We start from the raw sequence: 16,441 nt of genomic DNA on the forward strand, positions 1-16,441 counted from the left end.
TAGTAGTCAAAGAAATTAAGAAGCAGCAAACATAAGAAACTGTCCTAACAAGCTTCGAAAGATGTGGTGGCTCATCAGTAACTAGTTCTGAAAAGAGCTATTATTTACCAAAGAAAATCTGGAACCACTGCAATTCTACATCAGGATAAAAAGCCTCTGGTTCTCCCAACAGCAACAGCAGTCCAGCATCAAATCAGATCCACAAAGTTCAGGAGCAGGCAAGGAACTCTCAACTTTCTTCTGCCTTGTACTGTTGAAAATCCAGCCAAGACATACATCCTTCTCAATCTGAGGATGCTTACTTCAAACTACACTTTTTTTAACACTGCTTGTCTGTTTCACAAGCAGTGAGTATACTCTGAACAAAGCTGTTGGAAGTGAGCCACATCTGTGCAGACATGAATTTGTAAATCCACAATTCTCCACTGATACTTGTAAACTAATGAATGAGACCTATGCCTCACCTATGAGCTAATATTTTTGAGGAAAACAATTAAGTGATCTTTGGTGGTTTTCTGCATATTAAGAAAGAAAACCTTTTGTATTCCTTGTCTTTACTCCAATGTTTCTCTTCAAACTAAATTGGAAACAGTCCTAAAAAATGACATCTCAGACTGGTCTGAATTTAAAAACCAGCCAATTAATGTCTGAGTGCTCTATAAGAGATTGTTGTGATCTTAAAATATTGGAAAGAAGGGAAAAAAAACCACCTTCAGTAAAGACACATGCAAGCAACAAAAGAGTAATTTAAAACTGAACATACACATGAGATTTTTACTACTCAGTTCTGCAAGTCTGACCTGCAGAATATATTCAAAGTAAAATGATGCTGTTAAAAAAGATGTTTTCTTCGCATTTCTAAGCAACTGCCTGTACAGTGCTATGCTTCGTTATTATAACTTCAGGTATTTACAGCACAAAAGGAGATGGCATTATAAACATGAAAAGCCACCTGCCACTATTCTTTTGCTGAAAGACTCTCAAAGTTAGAGTACGCATGACATGATATCTAGATGTAGGATACGACCATACATTTCATTGCTATATGAATAGAAATGAAACATATGTGAAATCTTTCTTATTCAACAGAAATAGAATCCAATAGATAAAAGTAGTTTAATTCACAGGATGTTATTTAAGGCATCATCTCTATGACATCCTGCAATTCACAGTCACAGAGGAGGAGATGTACAGCCCCCTAAAAGCAGGTCTATGAAAAGTCTGCTATGGAAATTTATTCTTTATACTGAAATAGATCAAAGGTCATGAAAAAAAAAAAAATATATATATATATTCAGCTCCAAGTCTGAATTAGTCTTTTCAAATGAATTTGAGTCAAGAAGTACAGTAATACAAAACACACAAAGGAATAAACATATACCAGCCAGGCAGAAACATAGAATTTTTGATACACCTGGTAAACTTGATGTGAACATATTTTTCCTTTTTACTGCCAAACCATCTGCCTACCATTAGCTGTAATTCACCTTGCTAGCAAACATCCAGTTTTGTGAGCACAGCATTGGCATCAAGATTTTTCACCATTTTCGCTGCATAATTTTATGTTGCAATTCTGCCATTAAATTTAATTACCTCTTTAATGAACTTCAATTCCTTTTACTTCTCATCACCTCCAGAGAATTCAGAAGCATTGTAATACCAAAGACTGCAAACCACTATCTTTTATGTATTTATTTTCATTTATGAGCTTTGGGAATCTGGTCTACTGCCACTGACTACATTGAATTATTTCACAAGAACAGAGCACTACTTTTTGATCACACCTCTAAATGTTTTTACTCATGGTTCTCAGTTAATGAATGCATTATTTTCCTCTATATAATGAAAGACACCTTGCCAGTTGAAGCTGCATTGTGTTCCCTTCCTCACTGTAAGATAAATATAACAATTATAGAGCTTCTCCAACTACTCGAAAATACTGTGAGCACTTTTAACATAGTAGCCAACAGAAAATAATTATAAGCAATGTCCTAGAGCAAATGGAAAAGTGGGAACAAGACAGGAAGGATAAAGCTTAAATTTAACATGACTAACAACTAATTTTCCATTCTTACATGGTTTTACATCAAAAACTAAGCAGGCATTCAAATGAAGGAAATATGTCAGATAGAGATATGTAATGCCATTTTAACGCCATAGAAATCAAAGTACAAAATTTTAAGGTAGAGATGCAATGCGTCAAGGCTATTTTAATTAGATTTCAAAACCCTGGTTTAGTTGGGAATAAGCTGGGACCACAAATGTCTGTTAAATAGCTTCATTTAGAAATATATTCCTTCCAAAAGACTATGTTAGTAATGTAGTTAGATGAAGCAGAATAAAAGAACTACATTCTTAATGGTTTCACTGAATCATCAAGCACATAAATGGAACCAGAATGTACCACAAATGTATCATGCAATGAATTGTACACCAAATTAGCAGATAGAAAGAAGATTTTTAAAAATAAAAAAAAAAGGGTCATTTCTTGAGCTCTCAGCATCTGTCCAGACCAGAGCCCACACCTCCTATTGCATTTGAGACTGGGCAAGACATTTTTTTTACTCTAAAAAACCAAAAGAAGACAGGACTCATGTTATATGGTCAATAGGACTGCTTCTATTTTAGAACACTGTGTCTTATGTTATATACACAATAGGAATGCTTCTATTTCCTAACACTTTGCAGCTTGGGACAGAATTAGAAAAAGAACATAAGATCTGGTAATGAAATGAAGTACTCCTTGTATATTAGAAATTATAAGAGATTGATGACTGGAGGAAACAGAGTGTATCTAAATCAGCTCAAATTAGGAATGCCCTACCCAGTGTTTTTATCTTCTTCATTTTAGCCAACAAAAAAAAAAAAAAAAAGGATCTCAATGCATCCCAGCTGGGTTCCTGTTAAAAGTAGTTCCACACACTCACAGATATTTAGTCCACAGGACTTGATTAGAGTTATTTCTAAAAAAAAAATCGGTTCAAAATGTGCAGTGGGACACTGGGCCCTCAGCATCAAACATTTCAATTCTACAAACCCATTTTTACTATACTGAACTATTTCCTAATGTGGGCAGATCTAAATGGCTGTTGCAGCTTCTCAAACGCCTGTCCTTTGAAGCTGGCAGACACAGAACATGGCCAATGTATAGGACAGAAGGCAAACTGGTTGGTGCAGTTGCATCTTATTTAAATGCAGTACAAAATGCTGTTGGACTTTTCATTGTCACAGCACAAACATTACCCAAAAGACAACTCAAACCCAGAAAACATTAGCCTCAGGCTTCTCCTAACAGATGCTTTTGCTAGTTCAAGCAAGAGTCTTTACCCAAATTATGCTTCAGTAGCAGCAATAAGGTACTCCCAAGATTTGTGTGTCAGGCAAGACTATGTGGGGAGGCCAAGTTTACAGATCTTTCCACTTTTTTCCAAATCTCCACCATTTTTTGGGCACTGTTACCTCTAATTTCTTCACAGGATAGGCATATTCTTCCTTCTACACAGGAAATTATGGAATAGTAGGGCTTAGTGAGAAGCCCAGACTGACCAGGCATATAAACCTAGAGAAAAAGGCCTCTCATTCCTGAGGCAGTAAACAAACCCTGTAAGACCAGGAAAGCTACGTACCCAAGGTAGCTAAAAATATAAATATACTTGTAAATGGGCAACACAAATAAAGAGTATTTAAACACCTTCTGAAAAAACAACAAAGCTGCCTGTGAGATTGAAAAAGCTAAAGCATTTAAGGACAAAAGCAACTCTTCTTTCAAACAGATCAGACTGGGGGAAAAAAAAAAAGAAGAAATAAAAACTCAATTCCTTCGAATCAGCATCTAAATAGGATCACTTGAAAATGCTTTTAAAATGTCAAGCACAATAGCATTCACATACTTAACAAATACCACACCTGGGAAGGTACTTAAGAAAAAATTATTCTTGTCATATTTTCAAATTTTCAGAACTAAACATAACCAGAGAAAGAACGTTCCAACTGGAAATCCAGCAGGCACAGCCAATGCCCAGTGAACCTCAGTTAGCAGAGGTGTCTGTAAGCACTGTTCAGCACATCATAATACCACCTCTCCACTGTTTCTCAAGCAGCTTTAAATGGTCTTGTATAATGGCCCAGTATAAATCCTGTACCCACACCACACCCTGAATTGAAAGCTGCCACGAAATCATCACAGAACAATTTCTCCAGAAATTCATAAAAATCTGTCTCAGAAGCCACTTAGAGCATCCTGTGAATACACGTCTATAGGAGCTTGGAAACAATTTCTGTCAGCTGAAAAGCAACTTCTAAAGATGAATGGAGTTCTGTACAAGAACATCCACAAAGCTGCACCTGAGTAATACCTGATGACAGATCAGGTACTACTCTTGTGGTATCCAAGTACCCCAACACCTTGGATAGTAATAATTAATCAGCCATGATCCACTATAAGGGAAACCATCTTTACAGAAATGCTTTGGCTTTAAAATAAATGCAGACTTGGTCAGGGCACAGCATTGCAAAGGATGTCTTAAACAACAGGAAGAGAGAAGGGTATTCTTTATTTATTTAATTATTCTCTCTTCCTTCCCAGCAGGCTGTTTACTGCTCCATTCCTCTGGGAACATTTCTGGCTCCACAGAATACTGCTTCTGCTCCCCAGAGTGGCTGAGAAACAGCAAACAGTGGAATTTTAAAGCAATCAATGAACTCTTCCAAAATTCCCAGTCTTTACACAGACATTTCTTTACGGCACACCATAATAAACTGGCCATACATCTCCAGGTATTATAATGCTGGTGAAAAAGTAGTTTGGATTCTTGGTTACTACGGAACATCTACCAGACCCTGTAACTTTTTGAACACCTGTTAACACCTAAACTCCTCTGTCTTGCTTGAAAATTCAACAAGGGCAGGTAAAAAAAAAAAGTTTTAGTACTTTACAGAAAGGATACAACATTTCAAGTGGAGTAAGGAAAAAAAATCACGTGAATCAGCACATGAACTGTAAATGAGTAAATCAGCATCCCATATCACTATACACATAAGCTGGAATATATAGAGCAACTTTTTTTTCTGTTTTTCTTCCTGATTGTTTTTTCAAAAGGGAGAGAGAAAAAAATCCCAAAAACTAGAACCCATGTAAAAGGATTATTTGTCTAAAAAGATTTGAGATTATATTCAGCAAGCAGGTCACATAAAATACAGGAGATGGATTTTTTCAGGATAAAATCCATATGTGAACTGTGTTCTCTGCTATCATTAGAACAGAATCTTTGTAACTATGAATCAGAGGAAAGGCAAAACCTGCTATATCCTATGAATGTAGAATTTCCCTTCAGTAAGAAACCTACAAATTTTGGAAGATTTTTTTTAAGTAGATACCTAATTTTTAAAGGTATTTATTAATTCAAAGCACTTTGATGTTGTCTTCATAAATCTGCATAATCATGTAATTTATAAAATTGAGCTGACTTGATTTTTTTCACTAATGAAATACATGACTTCAAAACTTTATTTCAATATTCATCCAAAATAATTATTCAGCTTACATGCATACGTGGCAAGTTCTGCACCCATTTAATTTGTTAACATTTTCTTTATTTCTACACTTAACCTCTATTTTACACCATGAAATTCCAAGTACTGTAAAACACAAGACTCTATTATCATTATTAGAACTGAAACAATTTATTCTGAGGGGAAAGCAAACTGATATCTACATTCCAAGTATCAAATTCTACAATAACCTGAAATACAGGGAGTGTATAATTATTCCAAAACTCACTCTCTTTTTCTGCCTCCTGTATTGGTAGCTTCAAGTCATGGTCTGATTTTCTCTTTTAGCTAACTGTGGGAAAGAGAAGGGCTCACAAAATGGCAAACAGGATGAGTAACACGATATAAGGGAATGAATAGTCAGTAGAAAAAGGAAAAGGATTTTTGATGAGAGGATTTTAATCTTACCGTGCTACAACTAAAAACTGGTCAATCTGACGGTCAGTAAGGGGGCTATCTGGATCCCATACTTTTACTTCCAGCTTTGCCTGTTCTCTGTCATCTAATTCTCCTGTCAAAAGGTAGATGGGACAAAACACTTATTACTCACAATGTTTTTCTTCGTGTAGTTCTTGCACCATGCTTAAAAGAGACATTGTACATTTTTAAACATATACACATACATACACATGATTAACAATCATCAGCAGTTATCCAGTTAAATTCCATAATGCAGCATCACCAAAATAAATACCTTCCCCTAACATCAGCATTTCAATTTAAGGAGACATTCTTAGGAGGTGAAATACCAATGAACCTTAATAAAATGTTATTATAAAGATGAAACCATACCCTAAGTAACCAACCAGTGGCTTCTTTAAATTGCTTGTCTAGTATATCAAAGTTACTGTCACACTTAAGCCATACTAAACTTAATTTTACACTTAATCAACTTTAGCAATTAAATTCTATCCAATTTGTATTCTATGCCCTGAAAAAATAAATCATTATGCAAAAATGCTGTCTACTGTATTTACGCATTTTTAACCTCTTCAGCCACTACATTATCTGTATTGTTAAAAACAAGAAAGTTACTACATGTTGCACCATCATTTCCCAACTTCATTTATGCGAACGAAACAATTTGTGTATATGCACATGGCTGAAACAGTGGGGGTGGTTTTCAAAATTTATTTTGCCCTATATACATTGTTACGAGAATATGATTTGTACTGCATGGAAGAACAGTGAAGTGTGAATTTGGTACAAGGATTTACATTCATAAAACTTCATCTTGTCTTGCCTACTACACCAACAACTTCTCCTGTAAAATAAGAAACATTTCAGAGGTTGATGGAGGAAGCACCACCTGTGCTACCAGTACAAGGAGATTTTCTCATGGGATGTAGCCAACACATTTGCGGCCACCAGAGATGACAACAGCCAAGTCATAATCACTGTCTTTCCCTGCTGTTTTAGAATAGGAGGGTGTTTGTCCCTCAGTCAACATGCAAAAACCACTAATGTTTAGCTGGTTGCCAGTACTTCTCTGTGACTTTTACAATCTACTGCAAGAATGAAAACTTGTTGTCAGATCCAGCCATTCCACTCCCTTTGAAAATCTGGGCTGTGTAGATCCCTCTCTGATCACACAGAAGATTACTTTATTCTGTGCTGTTTCTTATGACTTATGACAGTCTTCTTATGACAGTCACATTCTCAGAAAAACAGCCAGTCTAAACATGCACAGTATCATCAAGACATGAAACAACCTGTACACTTGAGAGACTGGAAGCAGACTGCAAACCAAGTACTGGCTCTTCTCAAATCACATAATATATGATGACTTCTAGCACATTGATTCTGCAAAGAAATTAAAATGTGGTATATATTTATCCCTAGCAAACACACAAGTTAGAACTGCACCATGCTGTCTGGCTAATGTTTCAGGAACAAATTTCACAGTCACATTCTCAGAAAAACACAGTAAAATTACTTTCTTCCCATATACAGGCAATAAAGCACTGGGTGTCTAATGGGACTTCAGCTTCTGTTCAAGCTAATTCACATCCAATACTGAAGACAAACTGTTAATTTCTGGCATCTTGGAAAGAATTTTAGATCTATAAACTTATTGTATCGATTGCACACCTGTCAATACATTCATTTCTTCCATCTGTGACAGACACATCGTGGGTGATGTTCTAAATTTTATAAATATTCTCTGAGCACTTCATTTCAATCTGTTAATAGTTAGTTTTTAAATACCTTTAATGTCAGTTAACCATTTCAGCACATCATAGTCTGGGGATCAAACATTATTCAGGTAGATTACACTTCTCACCAAGAGAAAACATCATACAAACACAGCACCAATATTCAAACAAAACAGGTCTTCTGAATCAAGTTTTCAAAAAGAATAAAAAAATTGCAATACTACAGTTCTTACTTTAGTTAGATGAAACTAAACAATTGCTACTATAAAGTGTTGTAACTCTTCATAAATGTGAATGTCAAATATTGCCAAGCAGCATTTGTAATGGCAGTAGACATAAATAGGAAACAAGCAATGGAATATCTATACCAAAATAATCTAAACACATCTAATAACTGCAATATTAAATATCTGCAAAAATGGTAGAGGTTTCCAGAAAATAGGTGGAGTCTGCCAAGCTGCACTTTCAACAGCTATGTAATTCCTCATTTTCCACTTACATGGAAGGATATAATCACTTAAACAGGGAAAGTAACTTAAACAGACCAAACCATGGAGGCAGTCGAGCAGTGCTGTAAAAACCTCAGAAAAGTTCATTTCAGGAATAAGTATTTTGTTGACTTCCTTTGCCTGGGCTGAAAGCATTAGTATAGGAGGATCACATAATGTAAGCAGGTCTTTGAAAATAATGATTATCAACCCTCTGTGTTTTACTTGAGCTGTCAATCCTTAGCTGATCATGCCTGTACTGCATCCCATAGGATTTTTAACTTAGGAAACCACTTTAAGATGCAATTTCTCTGTTAGCACATCAACATTTATCTTATACATTGTTGAATTTGACACCAAAGTATAAGACATTCAAACTGAACAGATGATAAAGTTGTCATAGTACTAATTTGTTATACTGCAAAACCCAGCTCACAAAGGAATGGAGGAGTTTTACTTTCACCATTTTCAGTGCATCTGAGAAGTTCAGTTTAAAGGTGTCATCTTCCCTTACCACCAGCAGCATTTCAATTACAGCTTCTGAGAAGTACTGAGAAGGAAATTTGTTTTAATAACTGATATACCATACCAGTATATCCAACTTATTCTAGTCACTGCTTACAATTTTATTACAGCCTGTCTAACCCTCATGACTAATTGGAAAACATTAGAAGATTGTCAGAAATACATCTGGTTTACTCTTTATCAATCATTCAATTCCTTATTTCTCATGAATGTCTCCTAGTAAAAAGTAAGATTTTTCTTTTAAAAAAAAGTTTAAAAGTCTTGTATTTCAATTAGTCATTTTAGACAAACGAAAGCATGATGTGCCCCTCTAAAAAAAGGAAGAAAAAATTTACTAAACAAAAACAAACTAAATGTGTTTAAAATGAGGAACATGAAATTAAAGATCTAAGTAGCCTTTTAGATTTCTCTTTCTGCAGATAAATACCCCAAGGATAACTAGTACATCAGATTCAGCATGATTCTATGTTCTTCTTGTATCCAACTAAAAGAAAATTACTTGCAATACAAACAGCTTCTTAGAGTGAAATTCTTTGAATTTAAACATGACAATACTGCAATATAACATATTAAGAAACTGAAATATGAATCTATAAGTAGGCTTGATTTTTAAAATGGTTGTCAATGAAATAATACAAATTTAATTTTTAATGAAAAACAGTTGATGAGGTATCCAATTTTAAAGACACCTTACATGTATAAAGTTTTATTTATGTATTTTGCACAATTTGCACTATTTTTCAAAAAGCTTTTATTCTCCTTCTCAAAAACTAATTCGGCCATTAATTCAGTTCAAACATGCAAACTGAACACCTGCAGTACTCAGTTTGCTGAATGAATCCAGCTTTCAGGATATGCAAAACAGAGGTGCCAGTTGCTGGATCCTTAATTCCACAGGACAGAAAATCTGTGGCTGTGGGGTTTTGGTCATAGTAAGGCAGTGGATCTCTCCATGGACAGAACTGACCACCAGACCAAGAGTTCCCACCACAGAGTTCCTCCCAGTAAGCAAATTTGTTTATTCATCCAACCTCCTGAAATCAGCCAGTTTTGATGCGTGTGTTAATTCCTCAGGCTCACCAGACACCTAAGCAGATAAATGTGGAGGCATTTGTAAAGGCTCACATTCTTAATGCTTAGCACATGTATAAGAATTCAATCCAGTGTCTTCATCTCTGTGGTTCAGTTTTGCACTTGTGGAACAGAAATATCTCTCAATTAACATTGCAAGGATGAGGAAGAGAGGTACTTGCTGGTTCTTATCCTCCCCTAGATGAGTTTAGCATCCAACACAATGAAATTTCTTTCCCTGAAATATGGATTTAGCAGATCAAGCATTTAGCAGGTTGTTGCCAGAACTCTTTGGGAGTATACTACCTGCAGGTAATCCTAAATGGTTTTTTGAACATAGTGTCACGTGTCATTTGTGTACCATTGTTGTAAAAATAGGCAACAAATCAGTGAAAATGAAGTTTCAGTTCATGAATCACATTCCTATGCTGCTATTTAGACAGTCTGCAAACATTTTCTCTGACTTGCAGAGGAGAAAAATAGAATCACATTGAATTTTCTTGTCCTGTATATGAACAAAGTTCCAGACATTAAGCCTGTCTGTCTAATGAAAAATTTGAGCTTTCTCCTTGGATGAAAAGTACGTTAGTTCCTCACTAAAAGAGTCAGTATATTCATCCTGCATAAAATTCTTATTACTCATTTTTATTTAATCTTTTTATCAATTGATACAGTACAGATTAAAAAGTTCAGAAGAAAAGTTCAAAAATTAACACTTAATTTCATTATATTTTGGAATTATGTGCAAATAAGTTCTCTGATCAAAATAACATGAGAAAGTTTAGATGAAAAGTGTAGGCAAAAGAAAAATTATTTGTTTCCCTTTCAATTCCAAACCAATCTCCCCTCTGCCTTAGCTTGCCTGACAGAGATGTATTCAGCTTTCAATTATTCAGGTAAGGAATTATATGTTTATGCAAATCTCTTGGTAAAAATTTATGAATGTAAGACACGTATAAGGACTAGAAATTAAAATCAGGCTATGTATAGAGACTATAAATGAAATATATCATGTGATAAAGGCCTGTTACTTGTCTATAATCATTTAAGCTGCTACTGGGCATTTTTAAAGCCAATAAAACATGCATAGTCCAGTCACCACTTATCCTCTAGAGCTTGAATGTATAAAAACATTTAATCATTCCGCACTTGAAAAATCCCTTTTGAAATAGAACTGCCTCCTATGACCTTAAAGCTCTCTCAGTGTTCAGCCTTGCAGTACTTATAATTTAATCACTGATGATCAAAAGACAAGCACTCACTAAACAGTCACAGCTTCAATTCATCATGTTCTAAATTCCTAGAAATTAACAGAAAGAATGGCACTTGAGCTCAGAATAAACCGAACTGCAAACACACATTAATGACCAACTTCTACATAATGCAGCATCAAGGATGGCTGGCTTATGGAAATGCCCAGGGCTGGAAGGAAGGAACAAGTGAGGCTGCCTCTTTCTCAAAACCCCACAGAACAGTTTTCAGTTTTGCTGAAATTCCTGAAATAACAACAGATGAGGCAATAGGGTTTTCAGGAAAGCATGAGGAAAATGATTCTGAGTGTGAACAGAAGAATAGTAGAATACTACATATGAATATTAATAGTATTTTAAATACTTGCTTTTGAAAAGGGATACTGTAATGCAGAGACATTTCTTCTCAAAATAAAACAAAAACAAACAAAAAACTCCCCAAAACCAAAACAAACCAAACAAACAAAAAAATACCCACCAAAAAAAAAAAAAAAAACCAAAAAAACCCACACCAAAACCCTGACTAAATTAAAAGGAAATCTGTGGTCCTGCAGTTTTGGGTTGTGTTATTTTTTTGGTTTTTTTTTTTTTTTAAGCCCTAAGGTTAAAAATACTCAAATTCCTGGTTACTTAAGCATTATAAAGAGAAAAAAAAACATTTTGTGTAAATAAATGTAAAGAAAATCCTTCAGACAAGAACTTTTTGTTTAGGATGAATATATTTTGACTTATTAAAATGTAAAAAAACCACATTTCATCTGCATCTGCTATTTGTTTTTTCATCTTCTACAGAATAAACTTAGAAGAAAAATCAGACTTGCAGTCAAACAGCAAAGAAACAACATTCTGAACTTACAGTGAGTCCTTTTAGGTGAAGTTACTGAGGTAGAAAATACCAGCAAAGTCAATTAAACACTAAGACGTTGCTGCTTGAAAAGTGATTGGAGTGCCCAGGGGGATAATAAGCACATACACAGCACACAATAAATAACTGTACCCTTCATAAGGCTGACTCCCTGACAGAACTCATTTAGTATTTGAACAATCACAGCCAAGGCTCTACAGCTATTATTAGCAATAAAATCTTTCTGACAGCAATCATGCCCAAGCTGCCACACCAACAGGCAGCACAGACCATTCCTGCTGCACTGCAACCACAGGGCCACTTTAACCATTTCCTTCAAGCTGCAGAGAAATAGGAGCTTCATAACAAACACAACACTAATAACAGAAGCCTAAGTCTCCTCAAGGAGCTAAAGACAGCAAAGTATCATGGCTTTTTTTTTTTTACAAAGACCAAAAACTTGACTGACCTCAGGCACAAATCAAAGTTGAGACAGGCAGACCTGCTTTTACAATTCAGAGCGAAAAATGAACAAGAAACCAAACAACACCAGAAAAAATCCACTCCAACTATCCCAAACAGGACAACCCAAAGAACTCATCTCTGTAAAATCTAATTGATAAACAGCACAATTTCCAAATCTTCTATCTTATCATCAACTGCTAACATAGGAGTTGTGAATGATGTGAGAACTGAAGCTCAGAAATTTCCATCACCACAATAATTTTGACCTGTTTGACCAAAGTTATACATGTACTTAATACCTCAACAAATTGAACCAGAAGTCAACAAGTATTTTTAAATAACACCACTGAAAACACTTCATAAAACACTGTAGTTTATAATACAAAGTTTCAAATACCTAGTTGAGCTTCTATAGTGCATGTGGCTGCAGTCCTAAACTACAGACTTTCCTTGCAAATGCATGATCTGGCTGAAGCAAATTCCTTCCTGTAAACAGGAACCAAGAGGCCATTTACATGTGTTTTGTTTAATTTCTGATTTCTAATAAAACTGATAAAATTAAATCAACGTGCCTTTAATTGTCCAGCACACAAATCAATAACTCAGCTCCCTAGAAGTGAGATTGGCAAAAGTGATGTAAAGGATATTATAATCCTATTAAAATTTGACATGAACAACATTGTAAAGTGTATTTTATTGTTTGTGATAATCAAGCATTTGACAGTTAATTATGCAAAATTTACTGTACAAGCTTAATAAAAAAAAATCTTCAAATCCGACAAGGGACTACCATGTTTAAATTGCCTAACCCTCAACAGCTCCTACTTTTAGAAAGTACTATAGAAAAAAAATCATGTAAACTCAAAATCAAAAGTGCAACCAACAGAAAGCCCATTTGAGAACAAAATATATTTGAGCATATATAACGAGGAATTTTATTACTTGTTGAGATTCATTTCATCTAAATATCTGATCAATTTTAAATATCCATTTTCAGCTGAGATGAATAAGTCTCTGCAACATTTTTTGCTATTCTGACCATAAAGGTGAGTCTTACTGGGTTAGCACCATCACACCTGTTATGTTTGGTGCTCTACTGCAGTTTCCACAAATACGAACTCCTAAATCTACTTGTTATATCTTTTGTTTCGTGCATTCCTTCTAAAAAATGCATTGAAATAGAAAGCCATCATCTTATAGTTGAACCAAGATTCTAACCAGTATATTAAAATTATCATTTATTTTGCTGCTGATTTACCAGATTCAGTCAAATATAAAAATTCAATGCATTTCACACTGAACTTGGTGACATCAATTTCTACAAGGTCTCTAGGCATCTAGAAGTAAACCTGAGTTAGGCATAACCATCTCCTTTGTACTTGCCCTTAAGGTTTTTTTTTTTTTATTTCAAACTTGAAGCTTTGCTTTCTGCTCTGTGGATCCCATAAAGTCATCTTGAATTGACAAGAACCCTGGTTTGAGACACTGACTGTGAACTCCCAATTTGCTGTATGTGGAACAAGGCAGGTATGCAAGTGAGTAGACACACTAGTTCCTCAACCCCATCCAGAAATAACGTTTTGACAGCTTTTTCCACAAAACCCTTCCCCTCACATACTGCTGATGGAAGAGCCTAAAGGTCCTGCTGCTGTCACCTTCTGTGGGTGCACAAGAAAAGCAACTCCTCCTTTGATCACACCTAAGCAGCTGGGTTTACTCTAATTCCACTTATTCTTGTAACAGTGTCATGGTTTGAGCCTGGCACAGAGCCAGTGCCCCCCATGAAAATGCCTCACCCTGGTGTCTGCTGTGAGATGTGACCAGGAATAAGCAAAACAGGCTCCAACTTAAACATAAAGAACACTTTATTACCTAAACTACAGGAAAATAGGGAAAGACTGTAAGGAAAAGAAAAAAATTGAAAACCTTACAAAAAACCATTTTCCCCCTCCCCACTACCTGACTTTCCCAATCCGATACATTCTCCCAAATCATCAACTGCCCCGCCTTGGCCCCACACTTTAGTATACTCAAACTGCAGTTCATGAAGAGGAAAGGAGTCCTTCTTGTTCCATAGGCTTCCCCTGGAAACACACTGAAACCTCGTGTGCTTCCCTGTCACTTCGGCACCGCCCGGAAAAAGTCCTTTTGCCGCTTGTGACATCTTCCTTCCATGCCCAGTGCTCTCACCACTGACGCATGGCCAGAGCTGCTCTTAGGGTTGTCTTTCAAGGATGCCTTGTCTCACTCCAAAAAGGCACAGTCTCTGCTTTGGGACATCTGTCCCCCCCATATTTTTCCAACCCCCTGGGGCCGGGGGGTCCTCACGAAGAACCCTCCTGGTTTTGAGCCACTGCTTCCCCCTAAGTGCAGTCTGTGTCACAGGAACAACTGAGTCCATGGCCACAAGAAAAGTCCAGCCAAAAGGCCACTCCAAATCATCTCTCCCCATTCAATCATCTCCACGTTCTTCGGGCCAGGTCCTTGTCTCATCTCATCTCTTATCTCCCTTCTTATTCAGCTTCGAGGAGGATTAGCATTTTTTTGCAAGGCCCCAATCATGAAAGAAAGGGGTTAAAACTTTCAGTCTCTGTCTGTCCCGGAGCGGCACTCCCACACATGCTGCCCACACGCTGCCGCTCCGGCCGGGCACTCTTCCTCCCCCCTTCTCCTCCTGGGCCGGCTGCTATCACATTCGGTGTCGCCGGCTCTCTCTCTCTCTCTCTCTCTCCTGGGGGGGGATGGCTGCCCGAGGGCTGACTCCCTGGGATCTTCCACCCTTCCATCCTCGAAGCCCCCTCACCTCCCATCTCTGTCCAGGCCCAGGGCCCACCACGTGGCTGCCCCTCCCCCGCCCAGCAGCAGCGACTGGACAGGGGAGGGTGATCTGACCTCTTCGCCGCGACGTCCCAAGAGAGCCTGCCAAGGGCAGTGCCCTGCTTTTTAACCCCTGTGTATTCTCGGAGGTGTGTCCAAACCCCACTGGCTACACCAGGTGCCAGTCTCAAACCCAAAACCTTCATTGGTTTGACCACAGCTTCCCAGAATTCCCACTTCTTCCTGGTCAAACCACCACAAACAGCAACTTGGTTTCACTGACAAAGGAAACGCTAACATGGCCTCAAAATTATGAGGCCTCATGATTTTTTAAAGCCAGTTAAATACAGAAGGTTAGACAGATAATATTTGTGAAACACTGAACTCAGGGAAAAAAAAGGCAATATTTTCTGGATTTTATTTTTAAGAACTACTTTACTGTATTAATATGTCCAGTTAATATCCAGCATCTGTCAAAAAAAGCGATCACTTAGCACAAATTACAGACCATATTTTCTGGAAATCAATAGGACACAAAGACACAATATTTGTTTATCCTGTCAGATATTCCTCACAAACACACATTAGTCTGTCCTCAGAGTATCTGTCTGTCCAATTTTTAACTGAAATATTTGAATACAGAACCTTCTAAAACTATGTCATATCAGCATTTTTTTTGAAAAAGGACTGATTATTATCCTCTCACAAGAGCATTAAAGCATTGCAACTACATCAACACTAACAGAAATAAGCCAGCACACAGACTTTTGACAAGAGAATCAGATGCACCATTGAAATGACTGCTGCAGGTCCCTGGCTGTATGAGTGACTTTCAAATTCAGCAGTGGTTCAGATAATAAACGGGAGAATTATGTACCATGAAGTAACAGAACAGATCCCTCCCCCTAAGATTACAGTTGAGTTTCAGTATTCTAAGGTATATTTTTATCAATTAAATAAAAGGAAAAAAAAATTGGTTATATGCGAAGCATTTATAGAATCAGAAAACACAATACACCAAGTCTAAGCAATTCTGAACTTTCACAATATTACAAGTCCAAACAGATTGCAAATGAGTTTCTCATCTGCCTCTTTACCTGTAATCATGTTTAAACTTAAAATGCTGAAATTCCAATATTCCTAAACATTAAAAGGCTTGGACTGAGTTTAATAGTTTCCATTTGGTATGTTTGGTCTATTAAAAACAACATATTCTTACAATGGAGTTTCAGTAAAAAGAACAGAAATAGTGAAAACTTTAGAAACTACCCTTAA

At 36.5% G+C, this 16,441-nt stretch overlaps 1 protein-coding gene across 4 annotated transcripts in view; it reads right to left on the minus strand.

Moving 5' to 3' along the window:
* The window catches only part of MTA3 (metastasis associated 1 family member 3), a 141,654-nt gene that overhangs the window by 80,702 nt on the left and 44,511 nt on the right, over positions 1-16,441 (minus strand). For all 4 annotated transcript variants that reach the window (XM_064708993.1, XM_064708996.1, XM_064708995.1 and 1 more), the window contains exon 7: positions 5,959-6,061. In XM_064708993.1, coding sequence (XP_064565063.1) covers positions 5,959-6,061 — 103 coding nt within the window. The remainder of the gene's footprint in view (positions 1-5,958; positions 6,062-16,441) is intronic.

The sequence above is a fragment of the Zonotrichia leucophrys genome, chromosome 3 (assembly GCF_028769735.1).
Source record: "Zonotrichia leucophrys gambelii isolate GWCS_2022_RI chromosome 3, RI_Zleu_2.0, whole genome shotgun sequence".
Lineage (NCBI taxonomy): Eukaryota > Metazoa > Chordata > Aves > Passeriformes > Passerellidae > Zonotrichia > Zonotrichia leucophrys.